This window comes from Salmo salar, chromosome 24 (genome assembly GCF_965601325.2).
Source record: "Salmo salar chromosome 24, fSalSal1, whole genome shotgun sequence".
Taxonomy (NCBI): Eukaryota; Metazoa; Chordata; class Actinopteri; order Salmoniformes; family Salmonidae; genus Salmo; species Salmo salar.
In genome coordinates this window covers 6994774-7017571 of record NC_138314.1, presented here as the reverse complement: position 1 = coordinate 7017571, position 22798 = coordinate 6994774, and the positions used below count along the sequence as shown (strand labels likewise).

At 41.5% G+C, this 22798-nt stretch overlaps 3 protein-coding genes across 4 annotated transcripts in view; 1 reads left to right on the top strand and 2 right to left on the bottom strand.

Annotated features, from left to right (window-relative positions):
- Nucleotides 1-5760: 5760 nt before the first annotated feature.
- Nucleotides 5761-9976, bottom strand: fbxo4 (F-box protein 4). The gene is made up of 5 exons (NM_001139841.1): nucleotides 9681-9976; nucleotides 8335-8579; nucleotides 7230-7870; nucleotides 6925-7097; nucleotides 5761-6588 (listed from the first exon to the last, which is right to left on the bottom strand). The coding sequence occupies exons 1-3, from the start codon at nucleotides 9837-9839 to the stop codon at nucleotides 7501-7503; spliced, it is 774 nt and encodes a 257-aa protein (NP_001133313.1). The 5' UTR covers nucleotides 9840-9976; the 3' UTR covers nucleotides 5761-6588; nucleotides 6925-7097; nucleotides 7230-7500.
- A 473-nt stretch (nucleotides 9977-10449) lies between these two features.
- On the bottom strand, nucleotides 10450-14780 carry rimoc1 (rab7a interacting mon1-ccz1 complex subunit 1). Its single transcript, XM_014171141.3, has 6 exons — nucleotides 14644-14780; nucleotides 13320-13429; nucleotides 12168-12314; nucleotides 11490-11621; nucleotides 11254-11368; nucleotides 10450-11074 (listed from the first exon to the last, which is right to left on the bottom strand). The coding sequence occupies exons 1-6, from the start codon at nucleotides 14747-14749 to the stop codon at nucleotides 10839-10841; spliced, it is 846 nt and encodes a 281-aa protein (XP_014026616.1). The 5' UTR covers nucleotides 14750-14780; the 3' UTR covers nucleotides 10450-10838.
- A 308-nt stretch (nucleotides 14781-15088) lies between these two features.
- oxct1a (3-oxoacid CoA transferase 1a) overlaps nucleotides 15089-22798 on the top strand; it is a 119730-nt gene continuing 112020 nt past the window's right edge. The window contains exons 1-3 of one of the 2 annotated variants that reach the window (XM_014171139.3): nucleotides 15089-15345; nucleotides 19475-19583; nucleotides 19997-20087. In XM_014171139.3, the coding sequence (XP_014026614.3) occupies nucleotides 15241-15345; nucleotides 19475-19583; nucleotides 19997-20087 (305 nt within the window). In that variant the 5' untranslated portion in view covers nucleotides 15089-15240. Of the gene's footprint in view, nucleotides 15346-17296; nucleotides 17437-19474; nucleotides 19584-19996; nucleotides 20088-22798 lie in introns of those variants that run through there. The other variant, XM_014171140.3, reaches the window with a different exon arrangement.

Below are 22798 nucleotides of genomic sequence, written 5' to 3'. Positions count from 1 at the left end.
AGAAGTGTCATAAAGTTCATCGTCTGAGGAGGAGAAATCATCGGACCAATATGCAGCGGTTAAGGTGCTCATCTTCTTTTTATTTAGAAGGGAAAAAAATACTCATACAAAACAAACGACAAAAAAACAGTCCCGTAAGGTGCTCAGACTATACGAGGAAACAACCACCCACAAACACAAGAGAAAACTAACCCACTTAAATATGGCCTCCAATTAGAGGCAACGACAACCAGCTTCCTCTAATTGGAGGTCGTTCCAAAACCCCACCATAGAAATAGAAAAACTAGATAAACACATAGAAATAGAAAACATAGAACATCAACCAAAAACCCCGAAACACACTAAAGAAACACCCCCTGCCACGCCCTGACCAAACTACAATAACAAACAATCCCTTTTACTGGTCAGGACGTGACAAGAAGGGGCAATTAGTTTCATTTTCAATATTATTCAATATTACATTCACACCCCAAAAACAGCCAGCTGACTGTGTCTGTGTGTGTTTAAGTGACTGAGTAGAGGGAGAAGCAGGGAAATACAGTTGAAGTCGGAAGTTTACATACACTTAAGTTGGAATCATTAAAACTCGTTTTTCAACCACCACAAATTTCTTGTTAACAAACTATAGTTTTGGCAAGTCGGTTAGGACATCTACTTTGTGCATGACACAAGTCATTTTTCCAACAATTGTTTACAGACAGATTATTTTACTTATAATTCACTGTATCACAATTCCAGTGGGTCAGAAGTTTACATACACTAAGTTGACTGTGCCTTTAAACAGCTTGGAAAATTCTCGAAAATAATGTCATGGCTTTAGGAGATTCTGATAGGCTAATTGACATAATTTGAGTCAATTGGAGGTGTATCTGTGGATGTATTTCAAGGTCTACCTTCAAACTCAGTGCCTCTTCGCTTGACATCATGGAAAAATCAAAAGAAATCAGCCAAGACCTCAGAAGAAAAAAAATTGTAGACCTCCACAAGTCTGGTTCATCCTTGGGAGCAATTTCCAAATGCCTGAAGGTACCACGTTCATCTGTACAAACAATAGTACGCAAGTATAAACACCATGGGACTACACAGCTGTCATACCGCTCAGAAAGGAGATGCGTTCTGTCTCCTAGAGATGAACATACTTTGGTGCGAAAAGCGCAAATCAATCCCAGAACAACAGCAAAGGACCTTGTGAAGATGCTGGAGGAAACAGGTACAAAGTATCTATATCCACAGTAAAATGAGTCCTATATTGACATAACCTGAAAGGCCGCTCAGCAAGGAAGAAGCCACTGCTCCAAAACCGCCATAAAAAAGCCAGACTACGGTTTGCAACTGCACATGGGGACAAAGATTGGAAAAGGGGGAGGCTTGCAAGCCGAAGAACACCATCCCAACCGTGAAGCACGGGGGTGGCAGCATCATGTTGTGGAGGTGCTTTGCTGCAGGAGGGACTGGTGCACTTCACAAAATAGATGGCATCATGAGGATAGAAAATGATGTGGCTATATTGAAGCAACATCTCAAGACATCAGTCAGGAAGTTAAAGCTTGGTCTCAAATGGGTCTTCCAAATGGACAATGACCTCAAGCATTCTTCCAAAGTTGTGGCAAAATGGCTTAAAGACAACAAAGTCAAGGTATTCGAGTGGCCATCACAAAGCCCTGAACTCAATCCTATAGAAAATTTGTGGGCAGAACTGAAAAAGTGTGTGCGAGCAAGGAGGCCTACTAACCTGACTCAGTTACACCAGCTCTGTCAGGAGGAATGGGCCAAAATTCACCCAGCTTATTGTGGGAAGCTTATGGAAGGCTACCCGAAATGTTTGACCCAAGTTAAACAATTTAAAGGCAATGTTACCAAATACTAATTGAGTGTATATAAACTTCTGACCCACTGGGAATGTGATGAAAGAAATAAAAGCTGAAATAAATAATTCTCTCTACTATTATTCTGACATTTCACATGTTTTAGATAAAGTGGTGTTCCTAACTGACCTAAGACAGGGACAACAAAGTGGAGGGAATTTGTCCCTAAAACAGGGAATTTTTACAAAGATTAAATGTCAGGAATTGTGAAAAACTGAGTTGAAATGTATTTGGCTAAGGTGTATGTAAACCTCCGACTTCAACTGTACATCCTGTTTAGAGCAGCCTGCTGTATAAAGGAGCAGTTGTCACAGTAAAGCCCTCATTCTTCCTCTATTACGTCCAGTCTGATTTCACCATCTAGAGAGCGCTGCTGCCATCTCCCTTCTCTATTCACACTGGATTTAATGCACCCAAATTGCACCAATTATGACTGCATTCTAAATCTGTTTTTTCATGACGATGATTACTACAATTTTGCGACCTTTTGCGGCGGGGGTGCAGAAAAGAGAAGGTTAGGGGGACGATTCTCCACTTTGTTGCCAAGGGAACCAGAACAAAAGACAGGCGTTAAAGTACATCAGTGCTTCATTGACTTTGGCACATTATCCTATTACAGTTGACAGTGTGTGCAAGGGAGGGATGAAAATCATCTGCTTACTTCCAGAAGGGACATGAATAAAACAAAATGATAAAAGGCACTCGGTTTCCTGTCCGCCCATATCTGACATGAATGGATAGGTCAGAGCAAAGGTGCTACTGTAGTATCATGGTCACCTACCAAAGCATGGTTCGTCAGAGAGAAGTTAGAGGGAATAGAAAAATCTGGTGCATTTTCAAAGAACTGATTTTGAACAGGGTTTATGAAAGAGGTAATTTGGTAAACTCTCTTATACACCTCTTTCAATCTATGCCAGCCAGGGGTTTCATGGGGCTCACGCTCTTAATTTACTGTATCAGACAATAACATCCATGCTTTATCGTTCAGCAAACAGTTCATTCTTCATTATAGTTTAGAAATTTTAGGTTCTGTTTTTCACACAAAAAGCTCCAACTTGTCTACATTCTACACCGCTTCCCCTGGCCCTGAGAAACAGGAGCAGGCCTGCTCCCTGGTGATGGAAACAGGAACATTCGCCTCCCCCCGTCAGACAGATGTGAATTCATTTCAGTGTGCCAATGCTGACCTCAGAGAAAAACAGCCACCCAGAACTGGTGTAGCAACCTGAGGCAGGGGGTGCATCTCAAAACTTTAAAATGGCTTCCTCTCTTTGTCTCCTCTCCTTCCAGTCTGTACTCATCTGAAAACATGGAAGAGGTGAAAGATGTCCCTTTCTTCTTCATATATAAATATAGTTGAAGACGGAAGATTACATACACCGCAGCCAAATATATTGAAACTCAGTTTTTCACAATTCCTGACATTTAATCCTCGTAAACATTCCCTGTCTTAGGTCAGTTAGGATCACCACTTTATTTTAAGAATGTGAAATGTCAGAATAATAGTAGAGAGAAAGATTTATTTCAGCTTTTATTTATTTCATCACATTCCCAGTGGGTTAGAAGTTTATATACACTCAATTAGATTGTTTAACTTGGGTCAACTTTAACTTCAATTGTTCAATTTAGGGAAAACATTTTGGGTAACCTTCCACAAACTTCCCACAATAAGTTGGGTGAATTTTGGCCCATTCCTCATGACAGAGCTGGTGTAACTGAGTCAAGTTTATAGGCCTCCTTGCTCGCACACACTTTTTCAGTTCTGCCCACAAATTTTCTATAGGCGTGAGGTTAGGGCTTTGTGCAGGTCACTCCATTACCTTGACTTTGTTGTCTTTAAGCCATTTTGCCCCAACTTGGAAGAATGCTTGGGGTCATTGTCCATTTGGAAGGTCCATTTGCGACCAAGCTTTAACTTCCTGACTGATGTCTTGAGATGTTGCGTCAATATGTTCACATCATTTTGCTCCCTCATGATGCCTCCTGCAGCAAAGCACTTCCACAACATGATGCAGCCACCCCCGTGCTTCAAGGTTGGTGTTCTTCACCTTGCAAGCCCCCACTTTTTTCTCCAAACATAACGATGGTCATTATGACCAAACAGTTCTATTTTTGTTTCATCAGACCAGAGGACATTTCCTAAAAAGAACGATCTTTGCCCCCATGTGCAGTTGCAAACCGTAGTCTGGATTTTTTATGGCGGTTTTGGAGCAGTGGCTTCTTCCTTGCTGAGCAGGCTTTCAGGTTATGTCGATATAGGACTCATTTTACTGTGGATATAGATACTTTTGTACCTGTTTCCTCCAGCATCTTCACAAGGTCCTTTGCTGTTGTTCTGGGATTGATTTGCACTTTTCACACCAAAGTACGTTCATCTCTAGGAGACAGAACGTGTCTCCTTCCTGAGCGGTATGACGGCTGCATGGTCCCATGGTGTTTATACTTGCGTACTATTGTTTGTACAGATGAACGTGGTATATTCAGGCATTTGGAAATTGCTCCCAAGGATGAACCAGACTTGTGGAGGTCTACAATTTTTTTCTTCTGAGGTCTTGGCTGATTTCTTTTGATTTTTCCATGATGTCAAACAAAGAGGCACTGAGTTTGAAGGTAGGCCTTGAAATACACACAGGTACCTCTCCAATTGACTCAAATTATGTCAATTAGCCTATCAGAATCTCCTAAAGCCATGACATTATTTTCTGGAATTTTCCAAGCTGTTTAAAGGCACAGTCAACTTAGTGTATGTAAACTTCTGACCCACTGGAATTGTGATACAGTGAATTTAAGTGAAATAATCTGTCTGTAAACAATTGTTGGAAAAATGACTTGTGTCATGCACAAAGTAGATGTCCTAACCGACTTGCCAAAACTATAGTTTGTTAACAAGAAATTTGTGGAGTGGTTGAAAAATTAATTTTAATGACTCCAACCTAAGTGTATGTAAACGAGTTTCAAAATAAAGTTATTTGTTTCTGGCCATTTTGAGCCTGTAATCGAACCCAGAAATGCTGATGCTCCAGATACTCAACTAGTCTAAAGGCCAGTTTTATTCCTTCTTTAATCAGAACAGTTTTCAGCTGTGCTAACATAATTGCAAAAGGGTTTTCTAGCTCCCTCAAGACGCCAGGACAGCGGAGTCAATCACCACCTTCCGGAGACACCTGAAACCCCACCTTTTTAAGGAATACCTGGGATAGGATAAAGTAATCCTTCTAACACCCCCCCAAAAATATATAGATGTACTATTGTAAAGTGGTTGTTCCACTGGATATCATAAGGTGAATGCACCAATTTGTAAGTCGCTCTGGATAAGAGCGTCTGCTAAATGACGTAAATGTAATGTTGGGCCTCTGTACGCCTATGTAGATATTCCATTAAAAAAATCTGCCGTTTCCAGCTACAATACTAATTTACAACATTAAAAATGTCAACACTGTATTTCTGATCAATTTGATGTTATTTTAATAGACAAAAAAAAAATCGCTTTTCTTTCAAAAACAAGGACATTTCTAAGTGACCCCAAACTTTTGAATGGTAGTATATATATATATATATATATATATATATATATATATATATATATATATATATATATATTTTTTTTTACATTGGTGCAGATAAAGGAAGAAATTAAAAGGGTTGGAAGCCACTTTCGACAAATAAGATGAACTACAGAGCAAATGCCTGTCTGTTCCACATACTCAGCTCACCGATGTTTCTGTGCTGTGACCCACCAAAAGCTTTTGGAATTCTACTTTGACACAATGAATAAACAAAACTTGGTCTTTAACCACAACCGAAAACAAAATCAGCCACAGCCCATCATTTGGTAAACAGTGGACTATTCCACATGTACTCCAAACTCACAGTCCTGAAAGAAACAACACTTCACTGAGGTACATACACATGTATGTATTTTCAGTTCCTTTATAACAACTTATAGAGGGGTAAATAACAATATGAACAATTAAAGAAAATAAAAATGCACATTTCATTGTATAAAATTGCATAAATTATATGAAAGAAATAGATGAATAATTGCATGATTTCCCTAAATAAAAAGTATCAAAAAAATATAATTGCCATATCAATATGATTCTAAAGTACACAGTAGTAGTAATATCAAAACCATTCATTCACCTTCGTAATATTAATTACAGTACCATAGCTACAGTTAAAACTTGTGTTTTATTTGTGTACAACCCACTATTGGCAACAACAAAAAAATACACTATTTACCCAATAATAACTTTTTTTAATGTAATTCATTGAAACAAGGCACATCAGAGGGAAAACATTCCTTCAGAAGCATTTGTGTCGGTTCTTTAGTGTGTTGTTTCGGTCCTGAAGGTTTTTCCTTGGACAGATAGTTACAGCCTGAGACCAGAACACCCCAGCAGCCAGGATATCCCATCTAAGACACCAGACAGAGACTCTGCTACTGTGTCCTGAACCTGGAAAGAGACATGGCCAAATATAAAGGGTATTTCACACAGACAAGACAAGACAGACTGACTCACCATCCAGGGGTTGGGCAGCATGGGCAGGCAGAGTCTCTGAGCCATATCCACACAGGGGGTTCTGGTACTACTGGAGCTGGTGGTTCTGATCTGGTCTGGTTCCTCTCTGGACACACAGGACAGGACCAGGAGGGGTCTGGAGGATGAGCCTAAGGCAGGGTCCACCAACGCCTGGATCTGAGCCCACTCCACCTCATCACCTAATAGGAGACAGACACATCATATGGTGACATTTTGACAGGGCAGTTGTAGAGATGTTGCCATAAACAGCTGCATCATTTCTAATGCACGGCATGACACATACAGTCATACAAAATGAGATTGGAATACAGAAAATCGCGATTACATTGTGTCACAAATAAAGAGTAAGCATCTACTAAATGACCAAAAGCCTGCAAGGAGACAACAAGGCCCTAGGGTTGCAGATGCAGGCGATAGTAATGGAATGGGGCTTTGGGCTCACCTTTCTCTGGCTCGGCAACAAGGCCCCAGGAATAGGAGCAAGTATGAGGAATGTAATGGAATCTTGCTATTACCTCTTCCTGGCTCTGCGTTGGCCACATAGATGAACCCATCCACCGCCTGACACACTGCCTGGACCTGAGGGGTGGGGCTAAAATGTGGGTGTCCTGATTGGTCCGTTCCCTCCTGGATGAAGAGTTTGTTGCTGACACTCTGCTGCTCCATGCGGGCTCTCTCCCTCTCTGCCCTGTACACACAACCACAACGGGTAATGGTAGACATATACACACACGCATGCACATGAGCGCCATTGCAATACCTTGAATGGTAACACTACATCCCAAATCAGTCATAGGAGGACAATACTGATAACACTAACCTGTTGGTTGAGTAGAGAGTCAGAATGTTGAATTTGTGCTGGTTTTTGTACATGTAACTAATCCCAGATCCAATACCTGGAAAAAACAACATTGGTTTTGTTTAGTTGGTGAGCCCCCCCCCCAAAAAAAACAAAGGCTTTAGGTGGGCCGCCCACCACAGCACAGAACTTGGCAACTGCTTCTGGTTGGTCAGTACTAGTGCAGGATGGTTTTACTACGGTTCGCCATGTACTGTACCTAACTTACCTATTCAGCATTCAGCTGTTGAGATTATTGTAAGCAAATACAATTCAGGTAAGACCAATATGGTGGATGTTTATTGTAACTGTGTCTATTTTGCTTTCGCCTGCAACAGAAAGTCTCGAGGAGGTTCACCCTGTAAAAGGATGGATCAGAGAGGACAGTGGGTAACCCACCGTTGATCTGTCTCTGGGGTATCCCTGCTACAGGGAGCACATCTGGGGTGTGCATGAGCCTGGTCACCATGGAGACATCCAGCTGTTCCATGCCGGGGCCAAACATGGCGTAGCGCGGCTCAGTGGTGGTGGCCACTAGCGACTGGAGGAAGGAGGTCACAATGCTGTATGGCGGCCTCTGGGGAAACCATTGCTGTCTGCAGGCTGGGTAGCCCTTTAGATAACTAAGAAGGGACAGGCAATTATTACTTAGGTAGGCAGGGAGGGACAGTTCCATTGCTGAAGTTAGTGACTAATACATTTGGACGACCAATTACTCAAGCAAAATGTCTTGACAAGTCTGACTTGTATGGCCTCCTGGAAAATCAATCTACCAACCAAATGCATTCACAATCTTTCCATAGCCTGGGTACTAGACTATATATGCATTCGACAAGGCTTCATTACTTACATTTTTGTCATTTAGCAGACACTCGTATCCAGAGCATCAGTCAGTGCATTCAACTTAGGTAAGATGTGTTCGTATATAAACTGTATTTTAATGTTTAAGGACTCTTGGAAGATTAGTCCAAATGGGGACTAAAAGAGATCCAAATCAAATCAAAATCAAATCAAGATGACCAAATATCACAGTAAATCCTTGTCTTCCTCATGCATTCCAATACCAGAGTTTCAGACCAGTACCTACTCTGTCATGAAGTCATGACCTGGCTCCTCCATCTCCTTCTCCCCCACACACAGAGGGGTATGTAAGGCCTCTAACCGGGGCATGGTCACATGGTTGATGGAGGGCCATTTAGGCATGTCCCTGACCAGAAAGTATCTCCATAGTAAGGGGTCTCTGACCATAGCCCTCCAGTAGCTACTAGTGGCCCCCAGACGACAGAGGTCCACAGGAGACAGCAGGGTCATGATCAGGAACTGTAGGTCCACCTGTAGTGAGAAAGACGGGGAGAGAAGGAGGAGAGAGTGAAGTATTGAATCTGCTGGTTGATGATGGTGCATACGACTGTTTTGATGAGTCTACACATCAGGGTCATATTCACCAAACATTCATAGGCACCACCAAACGAAAGAAAATGGACTTGGACTACCTGAACTGGTCCAATAAGAAAGGCTCTGGCCTAATAGTATTTATGCTGCAGTAGTTTATGTGTCGGGGGGCTAGGGTCAGTCTGTTATATCTGGAGTATTTCTCCTGTCTCATCCGGTGTCCTGTGTGAATTTAAGTATGCTCTCTCTAATTCTTTCTTTCTTTCTCTCTCTTGGAGGACCTGAGCCCTAGGACCATGCCTCAGGACTACCTGGCATGATGACTCCTTGTTGTCCCCAGTCCACCTGGCCGTGCTGCTGCTCCAGTTTCAACTGTTCTGCCTGCGGCAATGGATCCCTGACCTGTTCACTACTATTATTTGACCATGCTGGTCATTTATGAACATTTGAACATCCTGGCCATGTTCTGTTATAATCTCCACCCAGCACAGCCAGAAGAGGACTGGCCACCCCTCATAGCCTGGTTCCTCTCTAGGTTTCTAGGTTCCGTGTGGCTCAGTTGGTAGAGCATGATGTTTGCAATGCGAGGTTGTGTGTTCGATTCCCATGGGGGACCAGTACGGTCAAAAATAAATGTATGAAATGTATGCACTCGCTACTGTAAGTCGCTCTGGGTAAGAGTGTTTGCTAAATGATGTAAATGTTTATTCCTAGGTTTTGGCCTTTCTAGGGAGTTTTTCCTAGCCACCGTGCTTCTACACCTGCATTGCTTGCTGTTTGGGGTTTTAGGCTGGGTTTCTGTACAGCACTTTGATATATCAGCTGATGTTAGAAGGGCTATATAAATACATTTGATTAATAGGTTACCCACCCAATGCATAAGGATGACCAGTACATTTCTCAAATGTCCCGTAAATTAAAATTTCCACGTTACTTGCCCTATAATCACAGTATGTTATGGCATTTCTCATTTGATCCCTACAACAAAAAAATCTAATCTTGTGAAGTAGCCAACTAGCTTTCATAAGGCCTGTATCTTACGGGTAAACAGTCCAAAAAGCCCGGCGGTGCATCTTCACTGATGACTTCTGCTGCATGCGCCTGATCATTGACGTTTTTCCTTGCATTGAAGTACTTCTCTCGGAACTGTATGAGACTTCGTATAACTCCAGATTCGTCGCTGTGACTTTTCCCTGACATCTTGCTTTGGCAATAATGATAATGCGTCTGCGCTGTCCTTTATGTGCTAAACATTTATCAAAGCTCAAATAGGGTGCTAGCTACTGTGAAAAGTGAAGTTGACAACGAAGGCGACGTTTCTTGTAGTTAGCTGTTCACCCACTTCCTTGTTGTTGGCGTGAAAGAGGTGCATTGTGGTTATATTACGGTGCAATACGTTTTACAACTCATTTTGAAACCAACATACAGTATTTATTTTCAATGACGACATAAAATTAAATGAAAAACATTTTCCTTCAAAACGAACACCAGAGATTCTCCATTTAAATGCATACTATCAAAATATCAAAGTTTCCATCACTGGGACATTACTCCTTGTCAAAGTGTGGGCAAAAAAATTATGTTTTATAAGTGAGAAAAAGAAGTCGCATATTACAAAGCTGATATCTTAAAGAAAACTGTACATACTGGAAAATGTTCATGAATCCATCAGTATCCAACTCTGTGTATTCCCCACCTTAACTTTTTTTGTAATATATATTTATATAAATGCAATTAATTTTAAAAAAAATTCAAAACAAATAAATAAAAACAGTTGCTGTGCGATGTCTCATTACCAGGTGGATTATCATTAATCTTCAAACAATCGTTTTATTTTTTGTAACAATGTGTTATTTTCTTAATCTTTTAATATTATTATTCTACCACATTCTCAGAGCATAACACATGCCCGTCCAACAGTCCAGAATCTGGAAGATAAGTGCTTCTTTCAGGAGATAGGGAGAATAACATTTCATTAACATCCCTCCATACCTTTGCCCCTTCATTCTTCCCCTCCCTTTGCCCCAACCTTCCCCACCTATGTCAGCCAGAGCCTTTCAGAACGGGAAAAAGTTGCTCCTAGAAACTGATCTAAGGTCAGATTCCCCATCCCCCTCTCTTAATGCTTAGCATTACAATTTGATCATCTGATCCAATATCAGTCCCTATGGGCAACTTGTACACAGAGCCCTCCCCAGTTCACTGTAAGATACTAAGGATCTCCTTGGCATTCTCAGTGTTCCAGCCCTGGCCCTGAAGAGGGCCCTCACAGGCCAGCACGTATTTGTGCAGGATCTGTGTCCCAATGTCCCGGAAGTGGAGCCGGTCCTCTTTGCGTTCTGTAGAATCAACGCTGCAGTCCTCGTACTTCACTGCCCAGAAACACATCTCCCCGATGTACATCATCGTCAACAGGTGGGTGTCTGAAAAGATGCCTGTTGGAAAAACAAAATAAATCAGACGTGTTCTCATCCTTGACAAAAGAATAGTCAACAAAACAAGCATGTAATATAAATTAAGTGAAGAAAAAGGTTGTCTTGATAATGTCAACTGAACAAATGTGTAACATTGGCACAATATTAAAAACAAGCCATAACAATCCAATGATGCTTACCATCAGCCAGGAAGTTGGCAGTAGCAGAGTCATGAAACACCACCCCGTCATTGAGCTTGACAGAGTTCCTCACCTGCAGCATCCTCATCAGGTAGCGTACACCCTCCTGAAGACACTGAAAAAAGACAAACTGAGAATGAACAACCGGCACTCTGCTAGTGGTAGGAGCACTGAAATTCAAGCCATGCTTGCTATATCAAGTTAGAAGTTTGCCAAATGAGTGGAGGTGCCCCTACCTTGAGGAAAGTGGCCTTGTTCTTCTTGATCCACTGCTTGCGTTGGTGGAGGGTGTGGCAGTACATGTAGAGCAGTGCTCCACGTCTCCAGTAGAGGCACTCCAACACCTCTAGCCCCAAGACTGACTGCACCTGGAACAGGGAGAGCTGTCAGTTAGCAATAGTGTGTATGTAATAATATTTGGAAGATAAATACACAATGCAGAGACAGAGTACAAGAATAGTACTAATGATCAATGTAAAGTGTTTTTTTCTGTAATAGGGAATTATTGATCAATGGTTCAGAGACATGGGAGGAGTATGTCTTCTGAAATAGGATACTTGTTATTTGGCCATTGGCTAGTTTTATCGCAAGGAATTCTAATTGGTCAACCACAGGCTAGGGCTGGGTCTTAACTACATGCTGTTACTTTGTTCTGTGGCGAGAGAATCACTGACAGAGCATCACTGAGGACAGGGGAGAATGACCATCTACTGCCCTGTATGATTTGTCCTCTTTGAATAAACCTATTTTCCTCCCCCTGATTTGCTTTGGAGTTTGTGTTATTGAAGAATAACACATTTCTAACAAGTGTAAAGTTACTATTTTCATGTAGTGAACAAAATACTCGGTGCATATGAGGACCTTGGCACTTGCATTGCCCTTCATGATGGGCTGAGTCTCTTGCACACACACACCTCTTGGGCCGGTGCCAGCCTCCCTGCCAACACCTCTGGCTCTGTGAGGTCCTGCAGCAGCTGTTGGATCTTAAAGGGCGAGCAGTCCTCTGGGAACTCCTGGTCCACCAGCTTGTTCTCTTCATAGAACGTGATGTCCAGGATCACCTACACACACACACAAAATACACACTAGTCTTATTCTTCACTTTAACACATCATTTGACAATTATAACTGTGCAATTTATCCATTGAGGTCTGCTGTGCTTATTCACCGTATTAATTTATTGATTTTTGGTTAACATTTGACAGGCATCACATGCCACTTTCAACTCTAATGCAGGTGAATTGCAGACTTTTTGTAGAGCCTTGATTTGTCCACAAGTTGTTGGCCAATTCTTCCATCATTAATGCAAAGGATGCAAGAAAATCTCTGTCTCTCCACCTGGCTCTTGTCACCAACCTATGTCTACAACTCTGCTATGGTGGGTGGGGATGATGTGGATATGGATGTGGGGATGATGTGGAAGTTATGTCAATGTTGTCAGTAGCAAATGTGTCAAGTCACGGTTTATCACTGCACTTTGAAATTAACATTCAAATCTTTTGAACTCTTCTGATTTCCATATTTGTGGCCTAGCTCCACTACTTTTTTGAAGTCCATCATTATGTCCTTTCATCTTTGAAAGTAGTCACTGATCTTGTATGGTCTGACAAGTGAAAGGATGAAAACATTGCATTCACTAACAGATCAGTGATTGAGTTGCTTCTAGGAAGTGAGGAAGGATACATTTAAAAAAATGTGTGAACATAGTCAGAGGACACTGGTCAGTTAACTTCCAGCATCAAGGACAAAGAAGTGTGTATGCGCTCTCACACCTTCAGGCTAATTTAAGCTCATGTCATTGGATGACAACAACTTAATACAATTGAGTACTATCATCCCATTTCAAACAGCAGGTGGAACATTCTGTGCAGACAGAGACATTTGGGGGAATTTGCTAGTCTCGTGATCCAGCCTGAGCGTGCCATATATCTCACCAAAACAGAATGGTATCAATTTCCTTTATCAGATATGTAGGGAATTGAATGATAACATTTGAATCGACACCTAGCCTAAAACATTTTGTCCAGAATCTATCTAGAACAGTTATATTTAATGACCTGCAATACCTGAGTGTAATCCTGAAGCAGTTTAGGGAGACTGCTACTCTCTCCCCCTTGTCTGTAAAAACTTTTCAACTTGTCTAGTATCGCAGAAGCATTCTGTAAATAGTCATCATCTAGGAGAAAATAAAGTATGTTAAGGACATATTACAGGCCTATATGTAAACAGTGCATCTCATGTTTACAGAGTTCAATGTATCAATTAAAGTGTTAGTCATCATAAACACTGATCATATCTATGACTTTACAAAGTCGTTTCACAGAGAGTGGCATGATGGCATATAATGTAAGGAACTGCCCCCTTGAGTTAGTCTGTAAAAAACAGTGTGTACAATGGTGGACATAGGCTATGACAGTGTAGACTAGAGACTAAGTATTACTTGCATCAATCACATATTAAACATTTGTTTAGCGACACCCATTTTATTTCACCAGAATCAGTAGTGTGTGCAGTACGTAATGTCGAAATCACTTATAACACGCAGTCAGAGAGATGGTAGTAAATTAAATTGGATAATTGGCCGTGAACCCAAGCTACACAACGTGGAATACATGAACCTTGTTAGGCTAGCTAATCCATGCAACATAGCAGTATTTAAGAATAGACTAGTTAGAACACAGCTTGAACCACTAACGTTGGGTAAGGCCCGGGTTGGTGTGCACGGTTTCTGCGGCCAACTAGTTAACGGTTTCTCTCCTGATTCAGCGGATCTGGACAGAAGAGCATCGCTGCTTGGTTGTGGCAAGTCGATGGGTTGTGTTGATGTTTTTAGTTAAACTAACGTTATAAAGGGCATTGTGCAATCTACCTACAATACTAGTATAGGCATTGAATGTGTCGAAAAGTAAATTATAAATGGACCATAGCTCGACAGTATCTTTGTCGACACATTAAGTTAACGCTGTTAGCTGGCTATACGCTACCTAACTAACGTTACCTAGCACAGCATTACCTACCAAGCTTGCTCGCTAAAGCTAACTTAACTAGTTAAATCACGTTAGCTACGAAGCTACGAAGCCCAGCAAACACACCTAGCTAGCTAGCTAGTTAGTTATCTAGCAAACGTATGCTTTGTGTCATAACTACGGTTTAGGGTTGTTGCAATACCAAGGTGACCAAGGAAGTAACGCAGTCTTTTTACGCCTGCTACGTTCGATTAGTATAGTAGCTAGCTACGACATTGGTCAAGTGTATATGGTATTAATTAGGTAGCACTAGCTAATATAGCTTAGCTAGCTAGCGGAAAATAACTTTCAACTGGACACGAAGTGCATCAACGCGACATTACCTTTCTTGACAAATTATCACTGTAACTTTGCGTACACATACCTTGTTTCTCAGTTCTGAGACTGGCGCACTTATTGTCCAACTCAAAAATCCTTCTCTCCAGCTCAAACCCCTGTCGTCTGCAGTCGTCCGCCATGACTAAACACATTGTCACGTGACGCTATGATTATTCACGTGATGAAAGGTCTTTATTTGATTTCTGCGGCACTTTGATCCACGACATGTTTGCTCCAAATATCCATGGATTTGTCCACTCTGTCAATTGCATATAATTATGTTATTGGTGATTACATTTATATAGTGCAGTCAATGCTGGTTTGGGGAACCCACAGTGAAGGAGGCTTGGTCCAGCCAAGAACATGTATAACAAAATGAATAGTTATTTTTAAATCGGTTGATAGCATATGGGCTAGGTTAGAACAAAAGCCCGCGCACTCGGAGCCATGAGTGGCTAGCAGCGAAACGGTTAAATTATAATGAGCTTCGCCGAGCCTCTGTCTCTCCTCCGCTAGCCCCGCCCCGTACACCCTTCTAGTTTCAGTGTCATTTAACCAGCTGGGATCACACACACACACAACACAAACGCCCGGTAGCCCACGTTGCTCATAATTTTGAAGACTGGTGGTTAGCTCCAAAAACATGGCGGCCCTCAAAGTATTGTCAAGAGCGGAGAATTTATTATTGAAAAATCTATCTGCCACCTGCAGACCCAATTTGAACTCCATCACCCATTCCATGTTCAAGGTCAGTATCAAAATGCGTCAATGAAATAACGTTAGACTAAATACGAATAGACCGCTATATAGCTAGCTAACTAGCTACAGCGATTGGGAGACTTTGCCTTTAGTGCTTGGGACACATAGGGCACCTTCAATTTTAACCCCTAAATTGAAATCCAAATTAATTATTTTAATTTACAGTATAGGCTTGCCCCATAAAATATTGGATGAAGTAGCTAATGTTAAGCTACCAGTAATGATGATACCTTTTTATAAATGCGCGTGACGTTTGATGCTTCCATTCCATGCTATTCATCATAGGTATTTCCTAGCTACAGATTGTACACCAGACAATGTGATGTAACCAAATCTTTTTTTATCCATAACTGGATGTTACAGGTTTGCCTATGCAAAACGTCTCCTTATTTTTCTTCAAAGCTGGTATTGGCAATACTTTCTTTGTTCTCAATTCGGCCAAACATGTACACTACATGACCAAAAGTATGTGGACACATGTTCGTAGAACATTAATTCCATTTTAAGAAGAGCAACTGTAGAAATAAACAGGGTTTATGACTTTGTGCCTGTGGTAACTAGTGACGACCAGGTACAACTCCGATATAAAGTGTTTTTCCTCAAAGTTGCCGGGATGTCACGTGTCCTAGTTATATCAGTGCACTTGTAACAACCTCATTTTTGTTAACCAAATTCGACACTCATTGACCTCCATACAAAAACTCCTTGCTTGGTGTGCGAACCCCCCCGAAATAACACCAAAATCATGGGCATTCATATGGAGTTGGTCACCCCTTTGCTGCTATAACAGCCTCCACTCTTCTGGGAAGGCTTTCCACTAGATGTTGAAACATTGCTGCGAGGACTTGTATCGATTCAGCCACAAGAGCATTAGTGAGGTCGTGCACTGATGTTGGAAGATCAGGCCTGGCTTGTAGTGGCGTTCCAATTAATCCCAAAGGTGTTCAATTAGGCTGAGGCCAGGGCCCATGTGCAGGCGAGTCAAGTTCTTGCGCGCCGATCTTGACAAACCGTTTCTGTATTGACCTCGCTTTGTGCACAGGGGTATTGTTATGCTGAAACAGGAAAGGGCCTTCCCCAAACTGTTGCCACAAAGTTGGAAGCACAGAATCGTCTAGAATGACATTGTATGTTGAAGCATTAAGATTTCCCTGGAACTAAGGGGACTAGCCCAAACCATGAAAAACAGCCCCAGACCGTTATTCCCCATCCACCAAACTTTACAGTTGGCACTATGCATTGGGGAAGGTAGTGTTCTCCTGGAATTCGCCAAACCCAGCTTTGTCTGTCGGACTGCTAGATGGTGAAGCGTGATTATCACTCCAGAGAACGCGTTTCCGTGTCCAGTTGCAGGTGGTACGTTTGAATTTAGAAAATGCTCTGTTATAAAAATAAATCCATTATTTGCTCCATGAAGTAATCCAATAATGTGTACACACTCACATGACCTTGGTTGAGAAAGCACTTAGGATTCCAATTTAATGTGACCAATTGTTTGTTTTGCCAGTGCCACTGTGTTCATTGTGTACAGTAGCTAGTTCCCATTGAAGACACTCCCCCAGCTAGACTGTATAAAAAATTCACCTCTACCAATGTAGTATAGCTCAGAAGCCCAAGAATGTTTCCATTGCGTTGCAACCCAGTGCCCCCGGACCCTTTGCAAGCCGTGTGCACTAAAAGGACAGCCAAAATTAGAGCCACGTACAACTGTAGTGCAGAACAGTCTCTGTAACCTGAGGTGTAGTCTACCGGTAGTAGAATAGAAAATAAAGCCATGCCTACAGTTCTCCAATAAGGGTATTGTTAATCTTGTCTATGTTTGCAGTTCTGTTCTAGAATAAGTGCATTTGAGTGTGTACAGCACATTACATAGCCAAGTAAAACTCAACGATGCACTTCACATCAACGGAGTTGTGTGGAGACATGAGTGGGCGGAGTGTACCTCCGACTACATCGAGTCGCTGTCAGGCGATACGAGGAAACAGTCGGTGGTTGTATTTGATTAAAGTTTTATTAAAAAGTATGGATTTCAGCAAACAAAGAAAGGCACACAACAACCGAGGACAAACATAAGAACACGGTAAGGGTTTAAGAATGTATCTTTCTGAAGCATCGACTGCATAGCCACTCGAAGGAGTCGGGAGGTTCATTTCAAAAACTCTAGTCTGCTCTCAACTCTGTGGAGGAGTTGAGGTACTTTGCTACACACTACAATGATTAGGGAATTACAGTCATTGACACAATGCCATTAATGTTCTATGCATTTTATTGTGCATTCCATTACCAATAGAAGTTAGCCTCTCAGTAATCCTATAACATGTTGTATTGTTTGTGTTTTGACCTCCTTTAGTCACATGTAATGCAGTTGCTGCTGTGTGTTATTTAGTGCCACAGTACAGTGTGTGTAGACTGACCCTAAGATAAGGTGTTGTAGGTTATAACAGTAAATAAAGCTAATGGTCGTTTATTTTCCTGAAAGGTTCCATCTAGGTCAGCCTGGGTATATACCCTTAAAGGCCCAATGCCACATTTTTTTATTTTTATCACGATAACAAATATTTTCTCGGTAAGATTCAAGTACCATAATGTGATTCAGGGGGTGGTTGCAGACATTTGAATAATATTTTATTTTGTACTTCAGGGACTTGAGGCTAATGTCAGAGCTAAGAAAAATAACTTCTGTATTGTCAGAGACCGTCTCAGATCCACCAGGCTTCCGATTTCCTCCAGTGAGCCTTCCATCTACAGTAGTACGGTACGGTGGATATAATTAGTTACAGCAGAGGAGTTAATGGATGAGCCAGTGGTGGGATAATGGCTGAAAATAAAAAGCTTGATGAGGTTAAACGGCTTCCGTCTGCTTTCCACGTCTCAGCTGGAGAAATTTGCTTCATTGCAGAGTTCCCAAGATCCCACCAGTTCAAGCCTGTCGGTTTCCTTGCCACATGTCCACTTTGTTTGTTGTGTGTTGCCTTTCTTGTTTATCTTTCCTGTGCTGTAGTTGAATACATTCTTTACTATAGGCCTTGGTTTTTATCTCACTGCGGTCAATGTGAAGTGCTGATTTTTATAGGGCTGATTGCCTTGTTTAGGGGGGTCAAACTCATTTTGCACCGGGGCAGCGTTCGGCCTTCTTCAAGGAGGTCCGAAGGCGGCCCCCGGTGCAATTGGTTTTCTTGCTGTGAAAATTTGCCCAAAGAATACATCGTTCTTGGAATTTTTGATGCTCGCTGACTTTCTAGCTTTCATTTCAGTGATTATTAGTGAGCTGGACACAGTCAAGAAACTATATGAATGTAGATCCATTATTACTACACAGGTTGATTTGGTTTTAGTCATTTTAAAGTATATTGAGTTTGTGCCCTCCCTGTGAGGCTAAAGTTCTCAGCTGTTTTGGTCTTGTAGCTACCACATTGTAGCAGCGTGAAGCATGCGCTGATACTCTGTGTGACTGTGTGAGAGCAAAGTCTTGCATCGTGCTCATCTCAATGGCTACGTTAGAGCGGATCACTTTTGTGAAGTCGGTGACTATCGTTGGCCTTTTCAAAGTGTGTTGCATTCAGCGGATAAAAATGGTCGGACTTGCGCCTACATGCCAACTTCATGAACTTGATGTGATCAATGGTCATGAAGTTTTGACTGCAGTCAGCTGCAAGTTTCAGCAGTTGCTCTTCACCGACTTCCTCCTGGAGCCATCGCCTGCATTGTGGGAGGCTCTATTGTCAACCAATCATTCTTTTTTTTTTTTTTGACCCGGCTGTCACAGATGCACCTCCCCTGTCTTCACTCCTCGACTTTTTAGTCGGTTGCTTTAGCCTTACCACTCAAACGCGTCCAATACCTGCTCATAGCAACGTCATTTCGCTGAGTCTACCTTTTTAAATTTTAAAGTCAATCTCAATGTGACCACCAGAAACAGTAGCTTGAAAACCTCATTAGGTTTTTTGCCCTCTATGTATTATTATTTTTTGTTAGTTTAAGAGTGATTTAAAGTAGTTTCAGTATAGTTAGTTTTTCAAACAGGTTTGTTGTTTTATTTCAGATTACTAAATCTTTTTTCTATGATTTGAGTTTTTGTTTACTATAATAAACTTGGACTGTTCCTCTGTGTTCCCCAGATGTGTGGCTGCTCCTATACCACCTCCAGCCAGAGAAACTCCCAGTTCTACACAGACCCCACAGACGCTGTTAAGGACATCCCCAGTGGAGCCACTATCCTAGTGGGAGGTAATATCAGGAGACCATCAGGACTACACTGTGGGGTTTGAAAGTGCTTTTTCCTGTGATGCATTACAAATGCAGCTGTCACTGTAGACTGTTTACCCCTTAACACTTCATAGATTTGAAAGAATTTGATAGGAGTGTAAGCAAAAAACATTCCACCTAGCCTATCACAGTGCAAGGTGGGGCTATTATAATATTGTTAATACCCATCTCTTACAGGTAGGATATAGATCAACTTGGATATCGGCAAATTTGTTATATGAACCAGTTCATGGCATGCTGCTTATCTTTTTCAGCAGGGGAAATTCTCACTCCCACATTGCCCTGTGTCCTCTTCATAGTAATGGGCCATGCTCTCCTTTTCAATAGAAATCACTGTAAACATTGATTGATTGATTCTCTTTCTCTCTCACTAGGGTTTGGTTTGTGTGGCATCCCAGAGAACCTTATCAACAGTTTATTAAAGACTGGTGTAAAGAGCCTCACAGCCGTCAGCAACAATGCTGGGTAAGTGAGTCAGTGGGGGTGGGTGTCTTCATGTGTGTTTGCACACATGTGCAGGTTCCTGCATGCAACCCAAAACTGTGGGTGCATTCAATGGTGGTGGCCATGCTTTTGAAAGTTGTCACGACAACCTCAGCACACTCAAATCCCACTCTCTTTGTTTCAATAATGAATGGCCAAGTTGAGAGAGGACAGGATAAATTAGTTGTTTACATTTCTGCCATGGCTGGATTGATTTCCACGTCATGTAATTTGTTTGTTTACATTTTAGTTTAAGTGTGGTGAAATTCTCCTCTCATTTCAGTATTGTTTATACAGTTGAAGTCAGAAGTTTACATACACCTTAGCCAAATACATTTAAACTAAGTTTTTAACAATTCCTGACATTTAATCCTTGTAAAACTTTCCTGTCTTAGGTCAGTTAGGATCACCATTTTATTTTAAGAATGTGAAATGTCAGAATAATAGTAGAGAATGATTTATTTCAGCTTTTATTTCTTTCATCACATTCCCAGTGGGAACTTTACATACACTTAATTAGTATTTGGTAGCATTGCCTTTAAATTGTTGGGTCAAACGTTTCAGGTAGCCTTCCACAAGCTTCCCACAATAAGTTGGGTGAATTTTGGTCCATTCCTCCTGACAGAGCTGGTGTAACTGAGTCAGATTTGTAGGCCTCCTTGTTCACACACACTTTTTCAGTTCTGCCCATAAACTTTCTATAGGATTGAGTATCAGGGCTTTGTGATGGCCACTCCAATACCTTGACTTTGTTGTCCTTAAGCCAGTTTGCCACAACTTTGGAAGTATGCTTGGGGTCATTGTCCATTTGGAAGACCCATTTGTGACCAAGCTTTAACTTCCTGACTGATGTCTTGAGATGTTGCTTCAATATATCCACATAATTTTACATTTACATTTTAGTCATATCCAGAGCGACTTACATTTCATTTCATGCATTTTTTTTTTGTGCATTTCCTTCCTAATGATGCCATCTATTTTGTGAAGTGCACCAGTCCCTCCTGCAGCAAAGCACCGCCACAACATGATGCTGCCACTCCCATGCTTCATGGTTGGGATGGTGTTCTTCGGCTTGCAAGCGTCCCCCTTTTTCCTCCAAACTTAACGATGAACATTATGGCCAAACAGTTCTATTTTTGTTTCATAAGACCAGAGGACATTTCTCCAAAAAGTACAATCTTTGTCCCCATGTGCAGTTGCAAACTGTAGGCTGGCTTTTTTTATGGCGGTTTTGGAGCAGTGGCTTCTTCCTTGTTGAGCGGCCTTTCAGGTTATGTCGATATAGTACTCGTTTTACTGTGGATATAGATACTTTTGTACCTGTTTCCTCCAGCATCTTCACAAGGTCCTTTGCTGTCTGGGATTGATTTGCACTTTTCGCACCAAAGTATCTTCATCTCTAGGAGACAGAACACGTCTCTTTCATAAGCGGTATGACGGCTGCATGGTCCCATGGTGTTTATACTTGTGTACTGTTGTTTGTACAGATGAATGTGGTACCTTCAGGCATTTGGAAATTGCTCCCAAGGATGAACCAAACTTGTGGAGGTCTACTTTTCTTTTCTTTCTGAGGTCTTGGCTGATTTCTTTTGATTTTCCCATGATGTCAAGAAAAGAGGCACTGAGTTTGAAGGTAAGCCTTAAAATTCATCCACAGGTACACCTCCAATTGACTCAAATTATGTCAATTAGCCTATCAGAAACTTCTAAAGCCATGACATCATTTTCGGGAATTGTCCAAGCTGTTTAAAGGCACAGTCAACTTAATGTTTGTAAACTTCTGACCCACTGGAATTGTGATTAAGTGAAATAAGATGTCTGTAAACAGTTGTTGGAAAAATTACTTGTGTCATGCACAAAGTAGATGTCCTAACCGACTTGCCAAAACTATAGTTTAACAAAAGAATTGTGGAGTGGTTGTAAAACAAGTTTTAATGCCTCTAACCTAAGTGTATGTAAACTTCCGACTTCAACTGTATATTCTTGCACCAAATTACTTTTCATCTGTGTCTGACTAGTATAATTGATTTTCCATTCACTTCAATTATCTCAACCTTGATTTGTTACTGCTGTTAGGAAATGTTTGTTGCCACAGATGCAGTGCTAGTTGAGAACCCAACTTCAGGATAATGTGTGCATTCTCCTCTTTGCTGCGATCATGATCAGTGTTTTATAAAACCATTTGGAATATGTTTATAATCACTGAACTCCAACAGAGTCAGGTCCAAACATTTTAAACAAGAGTTTCTCATAATGAAGCTTCCGTGTGTGGGACCAGGGGTGTAGGATAAAGTTGCCCCAAGATGCTAATCTGAGGTCAGTTTTACAATCTACACAACTTCCACACAGAGCTGGGGTCAAAGCACCTTTCACAAGGGGTCCTGACCTTGAATGACAGTTTTCACCCACTCCTAAACTCTCGATTTTCTATCGATGTAGTGTTGTCTGGTCTTTTAGGGTCAGGGGAGCTGTTTTGCACCAGTAACCGGAGGGAGGGACTGACCACTGTGCTGAGTGGTTGGCTAGTTTCAACCCAAGCTATCAGTGAGGATGAACTAATCCTGCTAGACGTGTGGTGAACTGCAGGACCAACTCTCTAAGGATGAAGCACCGACTGGAACAAAGTGTCTGTTTGTCTTCAGAAAGCAGAGAAATGCTTCATACTTAATTCATGTTGGCCTACGACTTAACTG

Bases quoted from the DNA above. Each gene is read 5' to 3' on its own strand.
- fbxo4 (NM_001139841.1), bottom strand. From the start codon at position 9,839: ATGTCAGGGAAAAGTCACAGCGACGAATCTGGAGTTATACGAAGTCTC. The intron at 8,580-9,680 runs GTAAGATACAGG...TTCTCACTACAG, and splicing joins GCTTTTTGGACTGTTTACCC to GTGGACCTACAGTTCCTGAT. The intron at 7,871-8,334 runs GTAGGTACTGGT...GTCCCTTCTTAG, and splicing joins GGTCATGACTTCATGACAGA to TTATCTAAAGGGCTACCCAG.
- rimoc1 (XM_014171141.3), bottom strand. From the start codon at position 14,749: ATGTGTTTAGTCATGGCGGACGACTGCAGACGACAGGGGTTTGAGCTG. The intron at 12,315-13,319 runs GTATTGCAGGTC...GTGTGTGTGTAG, and splicing joins TGCTTCAGGATTACACTCAG to GTGATCCTGGACATCACGTT. The intron at 11,075-11,253 runs GTAAGCATCATT...TTTTTCCAACAG, and splicing joins TGCCAACTTCCTGGCTGATG to GCATCTTTTCAGACACCCAC.